General features: G+C 35.7%; 1 protein-coding gene across 2 annotated transcripts in view; it reads right to left on the bottom strand.

The window, feature by feature from the left end:
- Nucleotides 1–11,717: 11,717 nt before the first annotated feature.
- The window catches only part of LOC128015813 (SLIT-ROBO Rho GTPase-activating protein 3), a 73,728-nt gene continuing 60,075 nt past the window's right edge, over nt 11,718–25,370 (bottom strand). For both annotated transcript variants that reach the window (XM_052599994.1, XM_052599995.1), the window contains exons 15-22: nt 24,772–24,906; nt 23,540–23,645; nt 22,616–22,843; nt 21,458–21,531; nt 17,641–17,821; nt 15,857–16,006; nt 15,322–15,631; nt 11,718–13,366 (exon numbers count right to left, since the gene is read on the bottom strand). In XM_052599994.1, coding sequence (XP_052455954.1) covers nt 12,938–13,366; nt 15,322–15,631; nt 15,857–16,006; nt 17,641–17,821; nt 21,458–21,531; nt 22,616–22,843; nt 23,540–23,645; nt 24,772–24,906 — 1,613 coding nt within the window. In that variant the 3' untranslated portion in view covers nt 11,718–12,937. The remainder of the gene's footprint in view (nt 13,367–15,321; nt 15,632–15,856; nt 16,007–17,640; nt 17,822–21,457; nt 21,532–22,615; nt 22,844–23,539; nt 23,646–24,771; nt 24,907–25,370) is intronic.

The raw sequence follows: 25,370 nt of genomic DNA, 5'->3' as shown, positions 1-25,370 counted from the left end.
GTATTCATAAAAAGCAATAAAGGTGGTCAGAGAGATTTATTTCTAAGGCAGACAAACAAAAATAGTGGAATAAGTGGTTTTAGTTTATATCGTTTCTCTTATATTTGTACCCCAAAAGACTGAAATTGATATATTTAATGACCAGAGATATTGTATGACTCAAGTTCTTGTGTGTATGATCTCATATGTCACATCGTGAACTATAGATAGTGCCATCAAACAAATTAGCACCATCACATGGGAACACATTTCAGTGGCGTTTATTTGAAGGACAAAGAGCAAAAGGAAATGGCCAGCTCTGTAATCATATGTTACCTGTCAGTTCACTTCATGAAGACTTCTGAGGCCCACTTGTAAAATTCTTAAATGTCAGGTCAATCTGCACGTAATACAGCATTTGTGGTAATCTTGTATTTTAATGTCTCCAACAGAGAGATCAGCTTAATACGACAAACCATTAGGTGAGTCATCCAATTGCATTCCCAACGGTTCCAGGTTTTCTCAACAGACTGAAGGGTATTTAGCTGGGCTATTTGCAAACTCCACTTTTCCTCTTGCTCACTTTCACTCTTGTGTCCATATCATCCTTTCTCTGGTTTAAGTGGTACACTATGAGGACCCACTTGAGTAAGTAACGAAAGGTAGATAATAAAAAAACAACATTTCATGTCAATGATGCAGAAAAATAATCGCAAGGATGATATCCACTAAATATCCAAAACATGTTTTGTTTTCCTCATTCAGGCTCACAGCGTGCTCTTCCCTGCATTTTCATTAGCTGCAAAGGTGTGTAATTTGGCTCCCTGGAGCCGCTTCTAGGTACAATTTGCAATAGCTAAGATCCAATGTCCTCTGGTACTTATTGGCAAACATGGGCAGCATCACCAATGTGGCTGGCAAAATTTCTTGGCCTGCAACAGAATTTTAGGGCTGCAGAGAAAATATTAGATGTTTTTCACCATACAAAAATGAACATTTGAATCATGAATAGAAATTAATATTTATATCTTTGTCATGTGTTCTTAAAATGCCAGAAAACCCCATAGCTCTGTTAAAAAACCAACTCCAATGAAGATAAAAAATAAATAGTCAACACTAATATTGGCAAAAACAATACATTTCTTATTTAGGCTATACTGAATTATTTTAATTGATATTTATCAGAACAGAAAGACATGTTTTTTCCATCACATCTCTCGTAATGTACTTAGAATGTTCAGAATTCAGAATTTAGGGATTGCTTTCTCCACGAAGGAGATGAAATGATGTTTGAAATTATTAGTAAAGATGTAAAGAATTATGATATTTATGTTAATATTAAGAACTTTGATATTTAATAAAAAAAATACAAGAAGGGACTTTTTATATAACAATCAAAATTGACTGGAATGCAAAAAAAATAGCAAACTTATGTTTCTGATGAGTCATGAAAAGAGTAACTTGGGTCAATTCTGATTTCATGTTGACTTTTGATAGCTTTTCACAAATGCTTTTTGTAAAATAAATAATTTTTCTTTGACTACCTCCATGAATTCTGTCATGTCTTTTTAGGGCTACTTCTCACCTTCAATCAGCAAAAGATAAAAAAATAAAAAAAGGGAAACCCTTCCTTCTGAAGTTCAATACTCGTCAACTTCTTCCAAAGCCTGATTCCTGATTACTGCTGTGCATTGCTCTCTGTCACCCCTCAACTCCTTTAGCCAGAGCCTAGCATTTAAGAACAGATTACCGCTGGATTATGGGTATGGTCCAAAGTGCTCTCTCCGCACCCAGAGCACGTCCCTATAGCCCCTGATGCCTGCTCGGAGAGTGCTGAGAGCCTTTTCTCAGACAGCTGGGCCATGGCTGACTGTGTTCTCCCTTGGAGAGAAATTTTCAGAACTAAAGGCTTGCTATCTCTAAACCTTACCAGTACCTGGTAAAGGACAGACTGTGACAAGTAAAGTCAATGGCCCTTTCAGAACTGCATGGATTTTTTTATTTATTTCTTTTTGGAACCATTTTTGCAGATGGGGGGAATGTTTGGTATTACAGTACGTGCTATGAATCTAAGCTCATGGAGTAGACATAAGTGCACAGTTCTGGAAGGGTGCAAAGTACAGACATAATGTTTCCTTTTACGGGCTAAAATACACTGCAATTAAACCCCTCAGCACTCACTTACTGTATAATGCAGCCAAGACCAATAATGTGCTGATTTGCCTCGGGTTTACATTGACATTTGCCACAGTTCAGGGGTGTAAGAAGGTTGAGCACTATGTCATAAATGTATTTAAATGGCAAAGTTTCTACGCAGCCACAAAACTGAGTGGAAGTATTTTTCCCCACGTATAATTATTCTCGAATATTTTTCTTCTTCTTAGTTTTACGAAGAGACTTAGCTTCACTTAACTTTGATGCAAAAACTTTAGAAGGAACCATTTTAAACAAAATGTTTTCAATGTTCTGACTGTGTAAGGGTGTAGCACACGTTAAATAAAATAAATCTTTAAATTCTTTGGACATTAATAGTAAATTAAATAATTTGTTATGTAATTGTTTATGACTAAAAAAGTATTTCTACTTTATTTAAGTTCCTCTATACTGTATCTATGACGTTTTACACTGAAACAGAATGGTTTACTATTAGAAAGTTTATATTTTATTTACAATTTCCATATAATTGTTTTTAGTATGCACACATAACGTGCATTATATGTCATAAACACATATGTTGGCTTTGTTGGATTTAAGTTGTGATGACCTGCAAAATATTTACTTTTAAATTAAATGATGGTCTAAAGAGACCTCTTTTTTTTTATCAAATCAGTAAGTTCAAGTATTCTGTTACAATAGTACTCAAAGTCCACAAAATAATACTTTAGTATGTAATGATGAAGCACTCAAGTATTTAACACCCCTGCTGCTGCTCTTGGCACCCATTTTCTAATCATAGTGACTCCCAAAAATTCAAAAATACCAAAATTCAGCTGCAAGAATATTCGAGCAAGTCCTGACTGTCTGAAATCAAACCACCACTCAGAGTATCTGATCATCATTGATATAAACTCTCCCTGGTATCTGCTACCTTTATCTGGTGTGTGATCTGTCTCTTGATTTGGACTCTGTAATGAGGTGCCGTATTGATCTGTTGAGTGCACATGGAATACATCGCAGTGAGCCATCTGCCAGACTGCACTAATTCAGACTGATTGCACCAGCATTAGCACAATGCACAAGCAAGTATATACTGTAGGAGCCGTTACCATGGTAGCAGCATTGTGACAGCATCACAACTTCCTGCAGGTACTTTTATGGGAAATAACAGGTAGATGTTGGTTAGTTAATATTTCACCAAAGAATAAAAATTTTGTCATCATTTACTCACCATCATGTTGTTCAAAATCTGTATCATTTTCTTTCCACTGTAAAAATGAAAAATGAAAGCCATACAATACATTCCAGTACATGTACACAAATAAAAGGTCACATGAAACGCTCACTGAATTATTTTATAGTGAAGAGTTGGACTGATGAATAATAATAAACCACACTGTATCTCACACTGATCTGAGTTCACATACAGTGACAATCCATCCATCATTTCTGTTATCTCAACTCCCCATTTGCCAGCAAAAACACATTTACAAACTTTCTGCATGCTATTTTAATGCCCTGCCAGCAAACTTTCAGAGTGGTTTGTTTTGTCTTGACTCAAGAGTTATTAGTTAACATACCTGTTAACATTACAGTTTATCACCAGCCAGCCTGCAAAATGAATCAATGCATCAAAACAGAATTAATGTTAAAATGTTGTCTAAAATTCGTCTGCATTCCACATTTCTCCTGCTTTCCACTTAATTTCTTCTCTTTTGTTTTTCTTGCCCTTCTCTGAATTTGGAATCTAAAGCTGTAACAAAGATGAAGAGATTTCTAAATCAACTTTTTTTTTCTCTGTACCAGGTTCTTTTCTAAAGGCCTTGGCTGGCTTATATATTATAAAGCAGCTTCCCATTAGAAGACAATGGTTTAGTAGAATACAGTATGAATTCTGCCTTTTAGGGGTTACAAATACACATTGAAATGTGATATTCATGAAATTGTTTTCTATACAATGCCACAAATCACACAAACTTTAAACTGATTATAGGAAATATGCAATGCATTATCATAATGGAACCAACTGTTTTATGGTAATTAAGCATGTGGAGAAATTGGCACAGGCTCACTTTCTTCCAAACAAACAAGATACACGGTCCATCATATGCAGCTTTAATTTTACATTCTTTGGATTTCACAAACTGATGCTCCAACCCCCCATCCCACCCCCTTTCTATTGAGCAAACAGATTTTATAATGAAAGTAAATTATGCAATTCTGATGGCAATTTTCCTCAAGGGTTTTCCATTAGGACAGTAACAGCAGTTCATTTTCCCCAATAAAGTAAGAATGAGAGAAGAGGGTGAAAGAAATGATCATAACAATTCCTGTTCTGACATAAACACTAACAATTAATTTTAATTAAGGTGAACGTGCTCATTTGCTTGCTTAACATTGCAGAGAAAAAGCCAAATTAGAGGAACGACAACATCCTCTTTTATGATTATATGTAGGCCTATGCAATTCTTCTTTCTGTAGCAGTTGTACACAGATAAACAATGAGGATTTAAACCAGGCCATTTTATCATAGCTGATAGATTATTGATGGAATAATAGCAATAAATAACTTCTAGATTTGTTCAGATTTATTGAGTAGAATCGCAGTTTGTATGCCTGCTTTTTGAACTACAACTCCTTTTTTACAATGGGTGAGTTCCTAATAAAAAACACGTCATCGCGGAAATTATGAAAATACGTGCAAGAGAGCTTTAAAATAACTTTATGTATCCCAGACCTAAAGAAACGTCTGTTGGTCATTTGGTAAAATTTGACAATTAGTCAAATGACAGGCTCTTCTACAAACAGAAACCATAGGAAAGAATGCAATGTATATTCAGAAAAAAAAAACTTGCACTGATTGTCATGACTGCATGAAAGTTAAAACTGAGTAGAATGATACATTTTATTTAGCCATAATAATGACATCACTCTTTGGACAATTCATAAATATTCATTCTACCTGTTTTATTCAAATAAAGAACAAAAATGTTCCCATGCCAAATGTTCCACAGTCTAAAGGCTGGTTTGTTTTAGAGAGCATGGATTCAGTCAAGAAATGTTTACAGAAGCTGCTCTGAATTTCACGCTGTCAGAATGCAGCCGTCATAGCATTATCATCCCTAGAATCTGTGCTGGATCTCTTTAGTTTCATACTAGCCTTTATTGTTAATTCTGAGCAGACTTAAGCTGTCGAGTCTGATGTCTGGAGAACGAGAGGTGAGAATGACATCTGTCCATCCACTGTCCCCTTTCACTCTCATCTCGGATCCAATCCTGTCTTCCAGAGAGTGATGCTATTTCTTTCATTCTGTTTTGTGTGATTTCTAAACATTGGTTTGACCATACACACACACACATACACACACACACACACACACACACATTCCTGTACATCAATACATACCAGTCCAGAGTTGGAATAATTAAGAATTTTTGTATGTTTTTGAAAGAAAAATAAGTGTCTAATGCTCACCAAGGCTGCATTTATTTAATCAAAAATACAGTAAAACAGTAATATTCTCAAATACTAAAATAATAAAAAAGTTTTCTATTATAATATATTTTAATATGCAATTTGTGCTAGTAAAGTTGAATTGTTCAGCAGCCATTACTCCAGTCTTCAGTATTTATTTTTCTAATTTCATATTTCTAACCTTATATTTATCATAGAATTATGAAAAAAAAAAATCAACAGTGTCCACAAAAATATTAAGTAGTGAAAACTGTTCAACATTACAAAAAAATTCAGCTTTGCCATTACATGAAATAAATACGTTAAAATAGAGAATAGTTCATTTAAGTTGTAATAATACTTTACGATATTACTTTAGATGATATTCAAAACTGAAATGTAGAAAACAGCATTACATTTTTTGAAGCCAAACTTAACTCACTTTTTATTCCCTTTTTTTAATAAAAAACTAAAGAATAGAAGCTAATTTGATCATTCTAAAATGAGCGCTGTTGTGTTGTAAGGCTCTAGTATTCTTTACTGATGCTGTGTGTTGATCTTGAACGACAGTTTCATGTTGTTTTGATGGTTCTTGGTGACTTTGAACATTTATCCACCTAACCAAGTCCTACTGTCATAACACTTCATACTTCACAATCACAACAAAAGAGAAGAAGTGCATTTATTTTTATAACGGGAAGTGTAAAGCAGCAACATGAGAAGAAAAAACCTAAACATACACTGTATATCATAGCAGATACCGGTTCATCTCAATAAATTAGTATGTCATGGGAAAAAAATCATTTATTTCAGTAATTCAACTCAAATTGTGAAACTTGTGTATTAAATAAATTCAATGCACACAGACAGAAGTAGTTTAAGTCTTAGGTTCTTTTAATTGTGATGATTTTGGCTCACATTTAACAAAAACCCACCAATTCACTATCTCAACAAATTAGAATATGGTGAATATGACCAATCAGCTAATCAACTCAAAACACCTGCAAAGGTTTCCTGAGTCTTCAAACTGGTCTCTCAGTTTGGTTCACCAGTGACTCAATCATGGAGAAGACTGCTGATCTGACAGTTGTCCAGAAGACAATCATTGACACCCTTCACAAGGAGGGTAAGCCACAAACAGTCATTGCCAAAAAAAGCCGGCTGTTCACAGAGTGCTGTATCCAAACATGTTAACAGAAAGTTGAGTGGAAGGAAAAAGTGTGGAAGAAAAAGATGCACAACCAACTGAGAAAACTGCAGCCTTATGAAGATTTTCAAGCAAAATCGATTCAAGAATTTGAGTGAACTTCACAAGGAATGGACTGATAGACATACAGACGATCTGCTGGTGCAATGTCATCTGCTGTTGGTCCATTGTGTTTTTTAAAAACCAAAGTCACTGCACCCATTTATCAAGACATATTGGAGCACTTATGCTATGACAAACTGATCACCTCCATGCCACGCAGAACTGAGGCAGTAATTAAAGCAAAAGGAGCCCCATACCAACTATTGAGTACATGTACAGTAAATGAACATACTTTCCAGAAGGCCAACAATTCACTTTAAAGTTTGGGGGTTTTTTTTTTTTGGGGGGGGGGGGGGGGGGGGGTTTGTTGGTTTTATAAAGTATTCTAATTTGTTGAGATAGTGAATTGGTGGATTTTTGATAAATGTGTGCCAAAGTCATCACAATTAAAAGAACCAAAGACTTAAACTACTTCAGTCTGTGTGTACTGAATTTATTTAATACACAGGTTTCACAATTTGAGTTGAATTACTGAAATAAATGAACTTTTCCACGACATTCTAATTTACTGAGATGCACCTGTACATGCTTTCTATTCTTAAACATCAGAGAAACAGTCCATACTACTCCCTGCTTTTTCATGGTGTCATTATATGCTCACTGACAATGTTATGTAATATAATAAAGTTACAATAAATAATTTGATCTGTTATGAATGCCTAATAAATGTAAGATTCGAAATGACATTTTGACTAAGTTTAACTTCAAAACTTTTGTATTTTTTATTTTAATAGCGAACAATAAAATATGTACGCTATGAAATGTCCTCTCAATCTTCTCAAAACACGGGAGAGGAAAGCATGTGGAGATTAAGCAATAAATCAACCGACTAAAATGAGAGAGAAAGTGGTACTATTTTTCATGTTTACGTCTTGTTTATTAAGAGTTCCTCAGGTGTAACAAATGGGATTTTGTTTTTCTTCGCTTCACGCCTGGTTGGCTGCCTATATTGTGAAGCATTATGATAAATGAATAATTGATTGGCGAATATCTCGCCATTGCACTCAGGGAAAATCAAAATGCACTTTGAAAGACACCGGACTTACTGCGTGCTTAATGAGAAAGGAAATGATTTCCCTCTTTGCCTCTTTTAAGACCACCTTTGGTGTCACAAATAAAACAAAATGTTTCTCAGGCTTCATTATCCTTCGACTGCCAGAGGCCAGGGCCCGTCTTCTCCTGCCATCTAGTGGTGGGACAAGTAAGTGAATCCTACACTGAGAACGGACGTGAAGAATCTCTATTTGTCCAGGTCACATTTTACCCTAAAAAATTGAAATGATGATGTATTGATAAATAACAAGTTACCAAGAATGACGTCATTAATTTCTTGCAATTTGTATCATGTAAATGACAATCAAGCACACACAATCAAGTCAAATATTAAATACAATTAATACTATTCATGATAATAATGTTTATTTATTCAGCTGGTCAGTCAGTTAGTCCATTCCAGTGCTAAAAATGTTTATCTTAATAATGTGAGTGTTAGTAACGCACAATGATGTATAGGCTATCATTATGAACACAAGCATTATGACATGGATTTCAGCTAAAAAATATATATAACAATTAGAAAATTACGTTAATTTCTCACATTTTGCTATTATTTGATGACAATTATGCACACATAATTAAGAAAAACTGTAATAATTTTTTTTTCAATATTTCTTTAGATAAATAATATTACATAAACTAAATATAAATATTCACACACCTTACTACTAATAACTTGTTTTCATTATATTAAATGACATCATTAAAAACGAATACACACACACACATTTAAAACATTCATACATACACATACATAAATATATACACACACCTTTTAATAGTACTAGTAATATTAATAGCAACAGTTATTATCATTAATCGTTTTGATGCATTATTTTTACAGTCCATTAATTAAATGTTTCATTTGTAATACTTACATTTATGTGTTTTATTGATTTTGGGCTGAGTTAAAAAAAAGTTATTAATTAGCTATGCAAAGTTAGTTCAGTAAGTACAATTATTATGAATACAAGCATTACATGACACAAGCTTTACCAATGAATTTAATCTAAAATAAAAAAGGACAACATTTTTTTTTTGTAAGGTCAAAAAAAATCTTTATTTGGACTTGGAATGGTTCACATCCAGACACTGGGATGGTGTACGGTAACATCACGGGGGGTTATCCAACCATTCAAACACTCATTTGAGAACAGCACCACTAGACAAAAAGTGTTTAGAGGAGGAAAAAAACAGTTTTCACAACCCACTACTACAGACAGACTGTGTCCTGTGGAACGTTGTGTCCAGAGAAGGAGACAGCCTATATTTTCTGTTATCTTAGCATACATACAATAAACACCCATTGTGGCATAGGTACAATACACGCCCAATGTAGCATACATTCCCAAAACATACTTCCAATAACATCACATACAGTCTATTAAGTACAGGGATGCACCAAGTGCCTTAGTAATCGTGCAAGTACCATACAACATCCTATTATCAGACCAGCATGGCCTTAAATACTGCAATGCATTAGCTTGGGCAGAAGATTTAAATTTACAGCAAAAGTATATACGCTTTTCACAGCACAGCCTTTAGTTCACTGGCAGAGGAGAGATAAACAGAGATGAATGGCACAACCATGACTATTTTAGTATGTTACAGATGGCAGTTTCTGTAAACTTGGTATAATATATAATCAAACTTCATCTCTTTATGTGAGCGCTAATATACAGTATGTACTAAATGAGCTGTACAACAGATATATGAGAACATAATGCACTGACTTTCCCAGCAGAACAAGAAGTCTGATACTCAAGTATTCAAATTCATGAAATTTCATGAAACTCATGACACTCGAAGGCATGATTACAGCATGAGTAAAGACAGCGTATGGTTGTGGATTTCTTGACGCACACTGATTTATGTGATCCTTTGGTGCATGGCTGTTAGTGCAAGCTAGAGTTAAGAATGCCTACAGTGACACCAAGACAAAAAAATAAAGATGTAGAAAATGAGAAACGTGAGAAATGTGGTTACATTTGTAACAAAAAGCCTCATGTCTGCCAACTGTTTTTTTTTTTTCCTGCCTAGTCTTTGTCAATGAATGATCAATACCAGCACTGACCAACAGAGGGCGATGTGAGCAGGGACAGGCCACCAGAGGGCAGCATTTATCTTAGCCCTTATGCGTACACACAGGGTCATCTGGTAAATCCACACTGAACAAGGGTTAATAGGTTCTGCAGGGCCTCTCAAAACATTTTTATAAATAAAATGTCATGCCTTTCATGCCATTCATGATTACTGGATGAGGATGTATTATTATTATTATTATTATTATTATTATAATTATTATTATTAATAACAATAACATTTTCAATTTAGAGATGTCAAATCGAAAAGTTGTTACATTTAATTTTAATTTCGATTTCGATTTTTGATTTGAGAATAACAAAAATACTCACAACTATATTTACTATAGAAATTGACGTGACTTAACTTTCAAGGCCTGGAAATCCCGAATTTAGGATTCCCTGATATTTCCAGGTTTTCTATGAACTTGAGAACCCTTCATCCCCAAATCACAGAAGAATGACCCAAAACGACCTGTTTCATACATTGAATGATTCATTATGTATTGCATGTTCCTTTACTGTAAACAGAAACAAGCCCTCATCCATCCAGGTGTAATTATGCTGAATTTAAATGCTGAATTTAAATGAACACCCAGAAATAGATATGTGCCCATAGTAGAAAAAAAAATCTTTATGCATATGTTAAAATGACACCTATTGGGAAGTGATATGGTTGGAGATATTAGAAACAAAATTGAGTCTAATCCTCGCAGCTACAGACCCGGTTCCCCATCGCTCCCTTGTGGCTGAAGGCTAAAATATTTTGGGACATTGTGTGTTGTATCTAGGGAAAGGCACCGCTATCTTTCTTTGAACAGTGTTTCTTGGAAAAGAAAAGCATGTGCAAGTCGGTCTCCCTCACATGCGGACAACAGGCCCATGCTTCTACACAGCTGAGGAATTCAGACAGAAGCTAATTACCAGTCATTGACAAAATCATCTGTTAAAAGTAATTCAAGGTGGCAGCAACAATACAGTACAAGGAGTCTCAAAAGAGATTTAAATTTTTTTTTTTTTTTGTATGCTCCAAATGCAAGAGTAAATCAGTATGGCACCAACAGGAAATATAAGACTAATGCAGACGGATGATGTAACAGCTCAAGCATGACATCAAACACAAATCTAGAAATATTACTAGATTAAAAATTGTGCGTAGTAACAGTACTGTTTTCTTGGGAGAACCGTTTTTAATGTCATAAAAAAAAATTTCCCTAGACAAGCTTTCACATACTGTCATTCTGATTTGACTGCATGAAGTGGCGTATCCTAAACCAAACTGCAAAAGGAAAATCAGTGAAGAAGATTAAATTAAAGCTTTGGGCTCAGTGTGTTTAAGTGGATATCTAGGTCAGTCGGGCAAATTTGTGTACACGGCTGGTATTCCCCCTTCGAGCACAGCTCAGGGAGGAGGGGTAACACTGAAGATGAACCAGAGATGATATGACAGATTGGGGGCAGTGGAGTTTCTCTTGGAGGGGTTCTAGAGGCATAAATCTTGCTTGAAGAAGAAAATTCTTAATTTTAGGATTTTTTTTTATTTTTGTAAATATATATATATACATATATATATATATATATACATATATACATATATATATATATATATATATATATATATATATATATATATATATATATATATATTTTTTTTTTTTTTTTTTTTTTTTTTTAGATTATTATTATTATTATTATTATGTCGATTAAATGTTTTTTGAAAAATGATCGTTAAAAGTCCCGGGTACATTTGGTGCAATTCACCATTTTACTTGGGTTGCCTGTGTGTCCTCTGGTTATTTTAGCAAGCATTTATATTCATATAATCAGCTGACAGAGTATAAATGGGATACATGTCCAAAGCAGGACTATTTGAAATATCTAAATGATGGATGCTTGCAATAACATGGAGCTCATTGGAATGCCTTAAAACCAGACTAAAATTGATTCATTCTTTGTCTGCTTCTTGGTTGTAAATGTTTTTGATAAAAGCCGTTCTATGCTCCCTGCTTGTTCTGTCCTCGGCTGTACAAGATTGACACTTAAAAAAAAAAGAATCTACCCAAAATTTATATACAATTAAAACTACATTTTACCACAGATTTCTTAAAATTAGTTGGTATATTGGTTTTCTGCATCTCATATATGTTTACCGCTTGGCTATGTTGTTACATAGATGTATATCGCTTATTCTAAAAACGAAAGGCATTACAATTTCAAATACAATATATCTCTATTTACAACAGCTCAATTTACAACAGCTCAAAGGTAGCTGGCCGTGTTATACAGTATTCGAGTGACCGCTTGGTTCTATTATTATGTACAGTCCAGTTCTGGAGGGCAGGAGTTATCACTTATTTTAGAAGAGTCCTCCAATGAGAGTTTATTCACTGAATAACAGAACTCTTCTGGCCAACCAGTGTAGAGAGAAACTTGTTTAATCTTGCTCTAAATAAAGTTCACATAAAAATGTGGCCAAAAAGGACAACTTAATATTAATTCTGAGGTAAAAAAAAAAATTAATAATAATAGTAATAATAATAAAAAGAGGAATTAATCATATTTTTTTCCAACTTTCTTTTTATCATAGCAGGAAATTTATCCTTGAATTGTCTTTTTTCCTTTTAAAGTTTTTTGTCTTTTTGTTTTTTTTATTTACATTTTTTTCAGAGAGGGTCGGAAATGATGGGAAGGATGGAATGGAGAAATCACCTGAGCCAGACTCAACTCACATCATCCACAACCAGGTTCGACAGGTCAGAATACTATGCCACAGCTCCGATGCATTTCAACAACTCTTAAAGGCTCAAAAAATCAATTCAAAAAGAAATGAGAAGCACTTCTGAACTTCCTTCCTGGTATGAGCACCAGAGCAGGTAGGTACACCGCACCAGGGGTCTGCTGCTACATTGTCCCAGGGTTCTCGCCGGAGTTGGCAGAGGAAGCTGCAGCATTGCTCGGAAACATCTTCTCTGTGGGGGTCACAGCGGGGCTTCCCACCCCGGAGGAGCTGGAGCTGCTGGAGCGGTGCTGCGTGGGCGGGGGTCGCATGGGTCTCATAGGTGGAGGTCTGAGCTGGGCTCCGGCAAATCTGGCAGACATGGCCGGTTTAAAGGTGGTCATCATCTCCGAGGTGGAGCTGCTGCTGCGTCTCAGGGCCGCATCCGGATCTCGGATCATGATGGTGTGTAAGGGACTCGCTGGCTCTGAGCTAACAGGGTTCTTGAGCGGTTCTAAAGTATCCAGAACAACATCCGGAGCTTGTTTGGCTGTGTTCTGGCGTTCCAGTTCACGGAGCTCATGAAGTGCCGTGTTCATTGTCTTCTCAATATCCTGTAACACAAAAATATAGTTTACTTTTTACACAGTTTTGTTCGTTTGTTTGTCACAGATTCTTTGAAATCATATAAATGGCATTTTCTTTTTATTCTATAATGACACTGAATTGTACTCAATAAAAATAACAATTAATATTAAACCAAATTTTCAAGCATTCATAACCTAGTTTACATTTTTGTCAACAGTATATATATTTTTGTAAATTTTCAACCAAATATATAATAACTTTTGATATTTTTCATTTCAGTCTAAGATTACAAAATTACAAGATAAACAAAAAATAACATTTGAAATTAGACCTACATTTTAGAAATAAACTAGCTTATTAATGCCATTTTTGAATAAAGTGAATATTTAAATTCAGTCAATATTTTGTCATTCATTTCTTTTTCAGCCATTTTAATGAAAACATTGTTGACGAGAAAATATTTAAAGTAAAATCAAATGTTCATTTTTTTATTCAGAACCTAGTTTGCATTTTTGACAACAGTATTTTTTAAAAATATTAACTGAATTGAGTCATTTTTGTCTTATTTTGATGGGATAAATTTCACAAAGATTTACATATAATTATTTAAAAAAAAAAATCAAGCTCAAACTCAAGCCAGATTTGTTTAAATCCGATGACGCGAGAAATGATCAATAACTTTTCTGGTTATTGTTTTTTGTTTTCCGGTTTCTGCACAGAATGTTTTTACAGAGGTATATGGCCTTAGAAATCTCTCATCTTTCCTGGAAATTCATCTTACTTTCTTCCGAAGCCAACTAGTATATCATGGGGGCAGATTATGTTTGATTCACAGTGTTGCTGCCATCTTGATAATGACGACTATAAACTCACTGCTTTCCCGTTCCCTTTCAAGACCATCCTCCGTCTTGGAGCTGAGCAAGCCATAAAAATGTAATGTTCAGAAGATAAAGGGCTCACAAAGACACCACCCCACCCGCCCCAAACACATTTCCACACATTTCCCAAACTGCACATCAAGCGTTTATGTTAATCAGATCATGCAGTCTGTGCTTATAATGCATTATCAATATACAAAACATTTCTATCCAACAATTTCAATCAGGCCTTCATGTTGATGTCTTTATTCACATAAGCCATTTTCTTTTCATTAGGTGAGTATAGACACAAAGGGGATATTACAAAAGATCATTAACTGTTCTATGTGTCACAGACTTCATTATTTATCCGTGCGCAAATGAATCACATGGATCAGTGCCAGCTTTGTCCCGTTCATGCTGATATCTGCTTTAGTGCCAGCTCTTTGTTTCTGCTGGACTAAATCTTGCCAGCTTCTTTTAAATTATAATGATATTTCATAATATTACTGTATTTTTGGTTAAATAAATACAGCCATTGTGAGTATAAGACTTATCTTTCAAAAACATAAACAAATATTAATTCAAATATTTGATCTCCAGTGTATATACCGTATTTTTCGGACTAAAAATAAGTCGCACCTGAGTATAAGTCGCATCAGTCCAAAAATACGTCATGATGAGGAAAAAAATATATAAGTCACACTGGACTATAAATCGCATTTATTTAGAACCAAGAACCAAGAGAAAACATTACCATCTCCAGCCGCGAGAGGGCGCTCTACGCTGCTCAGTGGTAGACTACAGGTAATGTTTTCTCTTAGTTAACTTCTCTTGGTTCATGTCAAATTAATTTAGATAAATAAGTCGCACCTGACTATAAGTCGCAGGACCAGCCAAACTATGAAAAAAAGTGTGACTTATAGTCCGGAAAATATATATTAATAAATATATATATATATTTGTGTGTATATATATATATATATATATATATATATATATATATATATATATATATATATATATATATATATATATATAGACACACACACACACACACACACAACACAGTGACATTTTATGAGAATATAAAAACATGCACACACATAAACACACCCACCCACCTCTGCTAAAGCCTCAGTCTCCAAGGACTTGTGGTCTCCTAGGCTGCTGTGTCTTGTTGCTCCTTGCACAGGCTTGAGCGGGTGACCCTCAGGATAGACCTTTCTCTCAGGGTAGTTAATGCTGCCTGCACTGCCAAAGGTTCCCAAACGCCTCTTCTCAGGACTCTCTATGTGGCTCCTACTGAGCGCCACCTTGTGAGGACTGCTGGGACAGGCAGCGGCCCGCGGCGGTGTGTCTCGGGGAGGACTATGAGGGTCAGTGCCATTGCGGCGCCGAGGAATGGCAGACCCGTCCGAACGCAACCTAACACTGCATAAATACACAATGAGATGGCAAAAAACTCAAAGCAGACTGTAAATAAGAGTAAAAAATGGTTCGTTAAATATTCATGTCAAAAATAAGCCGAACAAGAGTAAATAAATAAGCTGCGAGAAGAAACAGGCCAGGATTAAACACTGTAATTCAGATATTTTTCCTTAGGACAAAAATATGGGAAATAAATAGAAGCAGAATCCTGAATAATCAGCCACTGACCGGCCCATGACACCACCAAAGTTGTAATCAGATGAAGGTTCACACGGGGACTGCAGATCATTTTTGGATGAGGCTTTATCGTCCAGTAAAGGTCCACTGCTGGCCTCGCTGTCAGCCTTCTGACTCAGACTATCAGAGAACGCATCATCCCTAAACAGACAGATACAAAAATATTTCCGGTTACTCTGTAAGATCTGTAGCAGCCACTACTTCAGTCTTCAGAATCACATGATTTCAGTCATCTTTCAGTAATTACTCTAATATGCTAATCTGGTGCTCATTAACATGCTACATTATTTTTTTTTTTCTGGATACTTTGATGAATAGAAAGTTGATGAGAACAGCATTTAATTAAAACAGATTTTTTTTTTTTTTTGTAACACTGTTGAAGTCTCTTTACAGTCACTTTTGATTAATTTCATGTGTCCTTGCTAAAAAAAAAAAAAAAAAAAACCTTAAAGTGTCACACACATCAAACAATCAATGTACATAAAGCTAGCAAATGAAAGAAACCTCTAGTCTCTTATTTTTCAGTCCCAGCAGCCCCTGCATTATTCTCACTTCACATCTCATTCCCAGAGCCCTGAGCAAGCAAACATCCACTGATCACAGTTTCACAGCATGTTCTCGGGCTGCTTTTACAGTTCTCAAGGGAGACGACAGCAGAAGGTGTTTGGTAATCTGAAGCTGCTGAATGTCACATTCAAGGGGAAAAAAGTCTCTGAAAAAGTCTACCGCCCAAATGTTTTATTATGCAATGAGTGCCTTTTAAACACATAAATGGACTGAAATACGTGCTTTTTGGACCTTAATTTCAGAACCACTGCCATTAACAAGAAGCTAATACTCTCTAACAGCTTCTATCCTTTTGCTACAGCTTTCCACTAGATGTTTGAACATGCATGCAGAAATTTGCTCCTACTGAAACAAGCAGTTTTCAACCCACATAATCTCAAACTTTAGGTTGCATTTTTAAAGCAGATAAATCACTGGATTATTAAAAGATATGTCATGCATAAAGCAATGGGTGGTGGAATTTACAAAACAAATAACTATTGTGATACAAGATTTTGGTAATTCTGCCCACCTGCAGAAGAACCAGCGACCTGTAGTCTCTTTTCATTTAAGCAAGCTCAATATTCCTTATTTGCTGCTGTTAAATCTTCCAATATTAGGAATAGGGCTTGGACTGACCCTTTTAAAAAAATCATTCATCAAACTGACACCAGTTAGACCATACAAAGAAATAATGAGCATGTTATCATTTTAGTAATTACTGAAACAGCAGTAGGACAGTTTATAAAAGCTGATGATATAAATATGGTCAACTCAAGGACGCTGCACAGAGGAGCAGAAGGCCCACTTGATTGGCTTACTTTAATTTTAACCTCAGTGAAGTACGTCATGTCCCACTGCCCCCGATGAGCTTTCACATAAATGCATGTCTAGCACATTAAGGCACCACTAATGCTTGGTGCTTCAGAAACACAATTAGACTCATAGAGTAAGAGAGGTTCCCTGCCAAAGACATAAGGGCATTCTTTAACTGCCACTAAGTGCTCTTAAATTTTAATTAAAGTTTAAAGTGTTAATGGAGGGAACTATTTGATTCTCACTTTTGAGCTATTACGGTATGAACTCAGTTCAGATGGCCTGGTTGATTAGACATATACTACCCAGAGGGCAACACTTTCACAAGGCAACATGTATTGAACTGTCCTGTAACTAGTGCCAGAACTATATAAAAATTATTGAATGAAAACTTATATAATTTAGATACTTACAAGTCTTGGACTACTATATACTGGTGAGGTATGAGGCCGTCAACCCCATTGTGTCGGCCCTCCCACCAGTCCTCAGATGCACGATGATACAGCAGAAGGGATGCGCCTTTCTTGAAGGACAGCTCACGAGGAGTCCGACCCATGTAATCAAACTTTGCAATGGCTTCAATCTGCTCCACCTCTGTGTGTGTGTGAGAGAGAGGAACAGGGAAAGTAGCACTCATTAACATGTTTGAATAGAGAATTATGTCAACAAATTTCCAGAGAGCTTCAGAGGACTGCAACAGACTCAAAATCTGTCATGCTCCCAGCTGGTTCTCAGTAAAAAAACACAGTCACACCATGTCTTGGCCAGGCGTGATATGACAAGTTTCCAACGACAAGCAGTTTGTCTGTCCAGAGTAAACGCAAAAATGTTGCATGACACTGAATTTAATTAGATAGTTAGTTAAATAAACAGTTAGATCAGGTAAGATTTTGGTGCAATGATATTTCACAGTGGGTGAATTGGACTGCAGAAACAGAAACCATTAGATTTTATACACAAAAAATATTGCAGTCTTTAGATTGTCATAAGCAAGAAAGACAAAACAAAAGCAAAGAAAAAAACAAACCAACAATGCAAAATGTCATCATGTCAGGTCAAAGATACTGAAAAGTCCATAGATGAATTGTTGTAATTCACAAAACAAAACAAAAAGCAAGCTAAATTAAAACAAAACAAAAGCAACACAAACAAAAAGCAAGCTAAATTAAAACAAAACAAAAGCAAGACAAACAAAAACAAAAGCAAGCTAAATAAAACAAACAAAAGCAAGACAAAAACAAAAAGCAAGCTAAACAAAAACAAAGCACAACAAAATAAAACTAAACTAAACTAAACTAAACTAAACAAAACAACAGTCTTTGAACAAAAAAATATGTGGATCACAGCAATGCAATATTTCACACATATTTGCTTATGTACGGAAGAAACACACTACATTTATTGTGAACAAGTGTACTTTCATGGTTCATTTATTCTTAGGGACAGATGTAACTGATCAGTCAACAACAACAAAAAATACTGTTCAACAAGCAGTGTGCACAGCAAAAGCTTGTATGTGTATTTAGTTGTCGAATAGATACCGTATCCAATATCATATAGACTCGCATTCATCACTCGGTCTTACACATCAGGATATGATCTCATCTTTTACCCCATCAGGACCACAAAGAAACAGGCACATTTGTAATACAGATGGGCTGCTAAAATGCTAAGTGGACTTTATCTAAATCCTATCAAATCTGCCACCAAGCTGCCAGGGGCAAAAAGACAGAGGGGTCATTCAGGGTTAAGGAGATATACAGAACAAATCAGCGCTTGGCAGGAAATCTCCAAGTCAACTAGAAGAAACCAATCAGTTTCATTAGGGTCTCCATCCAGGGGTGAAATTAAATACAGGCATGGAACAGAAATGGAAGGAAAGAGGAAAAAAGGAAATAAAGAGAGAAAGAGAAAATCAGCTTTGCAATTCTTTATGTCGTTTGATTTTTTCCATTGTGACTGCACCTGATTGGCTGCATTGAAGGTTAAGAATCTGATTGCGATTTCCCAGCATTTGCCGAAGGTTATGGGAAACTGCGATAGCGCTGTTTCGGAGCTACAGCATGTGACTTCAAGCAGTCCTGAAGTCATGCATAAAGCAGGTTTTTGCTGATGAGCTCCTGAGAGAAGACTGATTCCAGATCAGAGCACCAGACAGATCAAAACAGAATGTCAGTGTGGATCACTAACATACACAACAGCATACACACTACACAGCATGCGATTCAGCCATTCATCCAGTTACATGTTTAAAGAGGTTAATAAGAAGAGCTGCCTCTAAAAACATGATTACTTTGAATGTTTTATTAAGGCTCAACAAACAACAACAACATCCCATCAACGATAAAAATTATTTTGCCTATTTTGGAATGGAATACTACCAAACTGTTTTCTGGTTAGTATACACTTAATACAGCTTAGTATTTTAAACCAAATTATACTTTATGTAATATGTGGCATTGCTGTGACATGACCTTATTAAGGGATAGTCCACTCATAGTCCAAATTTACTCAGCCTCTTATCTTTCTAAACCTGTATGTATTTCTTTTATTCTGCACTACAGAACATTTTCTGTAGAATGTTGGCAAACCAAACAGGTTCCCATTGATTTCTATTGTATGGGCAAAAAAATACAGTAGGTCTAAATGTTTACCATTTTAAAGATTTGTAAAAACTCCTGCTTGTATTCATTATGTGTAAAACTTTACATGGAAAAATAATGAGTACACCTTTAAATAGAAAAACAAACTATAATATATTTTAGTGTTAAAAAAGAGCCACTCTTAACCCATTAGATGAGAGCAGAACCGTTTTAGTGAAACTGAAAAAAACCCTGACTTCTTGAATGCGCAGGGGGCTGTATGCGAGATGTTATCAGCGATGTGGCTGGTGTTTGGGGTTAGTGAGCGAGTGCAGCTCCATCAATCACTAAATGAAGGGAGCGGGCGCAGGAAGCCCCGTGAGACCTGTTTACTCACCCTGAATAAAGATTGTGCAAGAGAGAGGGAGAGAAGGGAAACAAAGTGATAAAAGGCAAAGGAGGAGGCAATTAAGCAGAGAAAACTAAGGGCTGGAAGAGCGAGATGAAGTGCAAAGATTGCTGAAACTGGGCCGAAAGAGATATTTAAGTCTGTATCTTCATTTAATATAGAAACAGAAATGTCGCTAGACAATGCTATCATTTACATGTGTGAAATGAAGAGGGTGAAGGGGGAGAGAGGAAGGGAGTGAAAAAACAGAGAGAACAACATTTTTAAGACCTGGGAGCGAACCTCACTTAACAGTTTATGAATATGAGCTGCCATGTTTCAATCTGAGATCATCATTTTTATCTCCTCATAGCTTACCAGCCAATAAGGATAAACACTGTTGAAAGAACACCACTCTGATTGGCTGAGAAATGTCCATCATAACATCCACCAAACAACACAACCTAGTGTATATGAAGCATTTCTTTCATTTGTTTATAAATCTACACAAACCTTCTTACAAATCTAAATTCAATTTACCTCAGTTATATATATATTATGTCTGTGTGTGTGTGTGTTTATATATTTCACAGAATATATCATAAATGTTTTCAGAAAATATATCATAATTTAAATTAATTTTATTACCCCACTAGATTTTTTTAAATGCTAAAAAAAAAGAAACAACTTGCCACTGGGGTAAGAACAATAAACTTAATTTGACATTCACTGAAAATAAAATTTTGCTTCTAATTTATATGCATTTTCCTTTAAGGATGGTAAGATTATTTTACTAAAAAAAACAAAAACAAAAAAAAAAGTAATATTGGCTGTGGTTGTATGAATAATATTGATTTGTGGAAACTGTTTAGATTAAACTGATATGACCCAAATGTTTCAATGCCAGCTTTGACATCTGATGTAAATTATGCAGTTGACATCCATGTGTGGAACACACAGCAATGCTACACGCACAACACAGCAATGCTAATCAGTACATCATCTTCAAAATACACAAGGAGAAACTATTTTTCTTTTTCGTTAAGAAGTTATATGTGGTCATTTCGATTCCTTTCAACCCCAAAGGCAAACATAAACATCTGACAGTTCTTCTATTGGTTGAGTAAACTAAAAACCTCAAAGGCTGATTATTGCTTCTGGTTATTTGTGGTCTCTTTTACAATACAACTGCATCTTTCCATAAGAGACTATAAAAGGGAAATAAAGCATTGAATAAATGTATAATAATAATGCCTGTACCATCATCGCTCGTGTGTGGTTCGGTGCAGTTGTCGGCTTCATCAGTGGTGCCTGGTTCACTGTGAGGGCTGTCACTGTGTGAACATACACACATAAACAAACACAAAGAGAAAGAGTTGCAATTCAGTTCTGCAATGTCACACAAACAGTAATCAAATAGCATCAATATTAAACTCATGAAACTCATGAAACATCAAGCACTGTGGATTAAAATCCAAAAGCCAAATTTTTATTTCATGGGGATTTAAAGCAATACGCTTCAAGAGACTGTGTTACACATTGATTTTACCATGGTTAAGAGTCATAACATAAGAGTAAGAACAGGGTAAAAAAATTGCAATAGGAGGATTGTTGATTTTAAAACAGCATGTTTGATAAATACATTCCAAAATCTGGAGTCAGTATGTTATTTTTTTTTTAAGAAAAGAATACTTTTATTTAGCTAGGATGCACTGACTTTGACATTGCATTGACTACTTTTGTTTCAATAAGTACTGTTCTTTAGAATTTTTAATAAATACTGTTCTTTTGAATCTTCAATTTGTCTAAGAATCCTAAAAAAAAAGCATCATAGTTTCCACCATTATTAAGCAAATGGTTTTCATCATTGATAATAATCATGTTTTTGAACACCAAATCAACATATTAGAATGATTTCTGATGCATCACGTGACAATGAACACTGGCGAAACGGCTGCTGAAAATTCAGTTTTGCCATCACAAATTACATTTTTTTAATATATGAAAAACAGTTATTTATAAACTGTAATAATATCGCACGATTTAACAGTTTTTACTTTGTTTTTATCAAATAAATGCGTGGTTACATTTATAACTTATAATAACCAAAGCAAACCATTTCCACAAAATACCTTAGAATAAGAAGTAATCTATTGTATATTAATATGGTAATCTTTTAGAAAAACAGTATATATCAAAGAAACACGTGGTGTTTCCTTTTGATACTGACACTGAAGTATAAATACCGCTTTTAGCAATAGGTTACAAAAGTATGCCTCAGGTACTCCACCTTACATGACCCGTGTGCGAAACTCCCCATTTATAGTAGAGAGCTCAGTTTAAGCCAAGGCTGGCTCTAATGGAGAAATTATGACATTCCTTAGTAACAACAAAATCCAGCTGAAGTCTAGAGCTCACCAGTACTCCTCTCCTCCAGTCATGCATTTCTCATAGACGGGACCGTCCAGCTCACGCAGGCTTGGGAAGATGGCTTCTTGGTGGATGATGATGGTCTTGATGACCTCATTAACATGAGCCTGGCATGCCACAGGGTCCTGACCATCCGGAATGGGCATCAGAGTGGGTCCAAAACAGATGGCAAGGTTATATGTGTCCATCATGTTCTCATCACTGTACTGCGACAGACTAGAAGGATGAAGAAACAGAGATAGAGAAGAAGTTTATGTTCTTAAAGGTGATGTAATGCTGCAGGATTCACAATTTATCAAAAACGTTCTCTCCTACTCCTGCTGTCTATTTCAATACATTAGTTCATAACTTTGTCTCAGAGAATTCATCTTCATGCACAGTGCATTATCTTTCAGCTCATCTCTTATTGGGAAGTCTCTTGACTGCAGAAGTGAAGTTCATATGAGTCAGAGCTGCAAGCACCGAGAGCAAATGAAAGGGGGAAAGAAGTCAGAGGGAAAAACTCATGAAGTGAAATCAAATTCTTTGTTCGGCCTGGGGGAGGGTGAGAACAGGAAGCATCAATAAAAGGAGAAGAGGACAGGTATAGTACAGTACAGACTGATCGGTTTCTTCTGGCGTAAATATCCTCTAAAGCATTTGACTTGACAGACATGGTCATAAATAAGACAATAATGGCAGGGGCTGTTGAAAAGCTCTTTGTAAATATAATGAATGTCTTTGCTTGTGACTGCTGTTATTCACATAAATGGTGATTTACTAAGAGATTTACAGTCTAAAGACAGAGATGCTGTGAGGGCAGTGTGGTAAAATTACAAATTAGCCTCCCACTTTTGAGCATCCGTGCGTGTAACTGCAGGTCAACTTACTTAATGTATGGCACAAAAAAAGTTGTTGAAATATAAAACATACTGATTTAGAAAAGCAAACAGGTATCTCATGACGATGATGATGGTACGAGGAAGGGTGATGATGATCTGCTGGATGTGGTGGGCTCTTTCCGCAGACGATTCAAGCTCTAAAACAAGAAAACGACAAACAAGCATTGAAACAAATAAACCAACAGCTTTACATTTCAAATATACTCAACTGTTCAAAAGTCTGGGGTTGGTGCGACTGATTCATGTTTTTGAAAGAAGTCTCACCAAGGCTGCATTTATTTGATCAAACATATAGTAAAACAGTACCGTATTTTCCGGACTATAAGTCACACTTTTTTTCATAGTTTGGCTGGTCCTGCGACTTATAGTCAGGTGCGACTTATTTATCAAAATTAATTTTACATGAACCAAGAGAAATGAACTAAGAGAAAACAGAGGGCGCTCTATGCTGCTCAGTGCTCCTGTAGTCTACACTGAAGACATAGAGCGCCCTCTCACGGCTGTAGATGGTAATGTTTTCTCTTGGTTCTTGGTTCTAAATAAATGCGACTTATAGTCCAGTGCGACTTATATATGTTTTTTTCCTTATTATGACGTATTTTTGGACTGATGCGACTTATACTCAGGTGCAACTTATTGTCCGAAAAATACGGTAATACTGTGAAACATTTGTACAACAATTCAGTCTTTAGTGTTGCGTAATCCTTCAGCGATCTAAATATAAATCTTACTGACCCCAAACTTGTGAATGGCAGTCAACTATTAGCCTCAATCCTAAAACAACCGTTTGTATGTTTACTTATAATAGATTTTTTTTAACTTTCTCTTGCCAGACAAGATGTCGGGGAAGACGTGGCCTAGAGGTTAGAGAATTTGACTCCTAACCCTAGGGTTGTGGGTTCGAATCTCGGGCTGGAAATACCATGACTGAGGTGCTCTTGAGCAAGGCACTGAACCCCCAACTTCTCCCTGGGCGCCGCAACATAAATGGCTGCCTGCTGCTCCGGGTGTGTGTTCACAGTGTGTGTGTGTTCACTGCTGTGTGTGTCTGCACTTTGGATGGGTTAAATGCAGAGCACAAATTCTGAGTATGGGTCACCATACTTGTCTAAATGTCACGTCACTTTCAATTTTTTTTTGCTCCAAAAGCGAAATACAGTATAAGAAACTGTTTTGTCAAATTGCAAAGACAAAGCCAAGCACCAGTAGAAACATACAACAAATAACATATTGACCTATCCTGCAACTGAATGAAACACTCACTGATGGTGGAGATCAAATCCAGGAAGCGCTCCTTGGGGAACAGAGGGTTCTCCAGCCCTCTGAAATACAGCTTGAGAACGCCGGCCACAGAGTTGATGTCATGATCGCTCTGATCATCAACCAGTGGGTCCTCACCTAAAATAAATGGTGGAAAAAATAGAAATTATAGGAGAAAAATACAAACACACATGCACGCACGCACGCACGCACACAAACACACACACACACACACACACACACATTCATAATTTATAATAATAAGTATTCAGTAATCTTAGTTCCCTAAACTTTACAAGTATTTGTTTTGTTTATCTTGCATCTCTCTTTTAGCTGAAATTTGCACTTGTCCTCCATATCTGATGAACTGAGACACTTCAAAAGATTATCTGACCAGTTATCTGACCATCTCTGTATTATTATTTTCACAATTTACCATTTCAATTTACTGTACTATTTTCTGTTATCATTATTATACTCTTATTTTCTTTTTTTGTTATGGGAATTTCTACGTACTAAATGGAATTTCAGTGCAAATGGAATGATCTGGACGATGGAATAGTCTTAGAAATGGCTTATATCATTTGATACATCATTTGTCA

Source organism: Carassius gibelio, chromosome A6 (assembly GCF_023724105.1).
Source record: "Carassius gibelio isolate Cgi1373 ecotype wild population from Czech Republic chromosome A6, carGib1.2-hapl.c, whole genome shotgun sequence".
In the NCBI taxonomy this organism is placed as follows: Eukaryota; Metazoa; Chordata; class Actinopteri; order Cypriniformes; family Cyprinidae; genus Carassius; species Carassius gibelio.
This window is presented reverse-complemented; position numbering and strand designations above follow the sequence as displayed.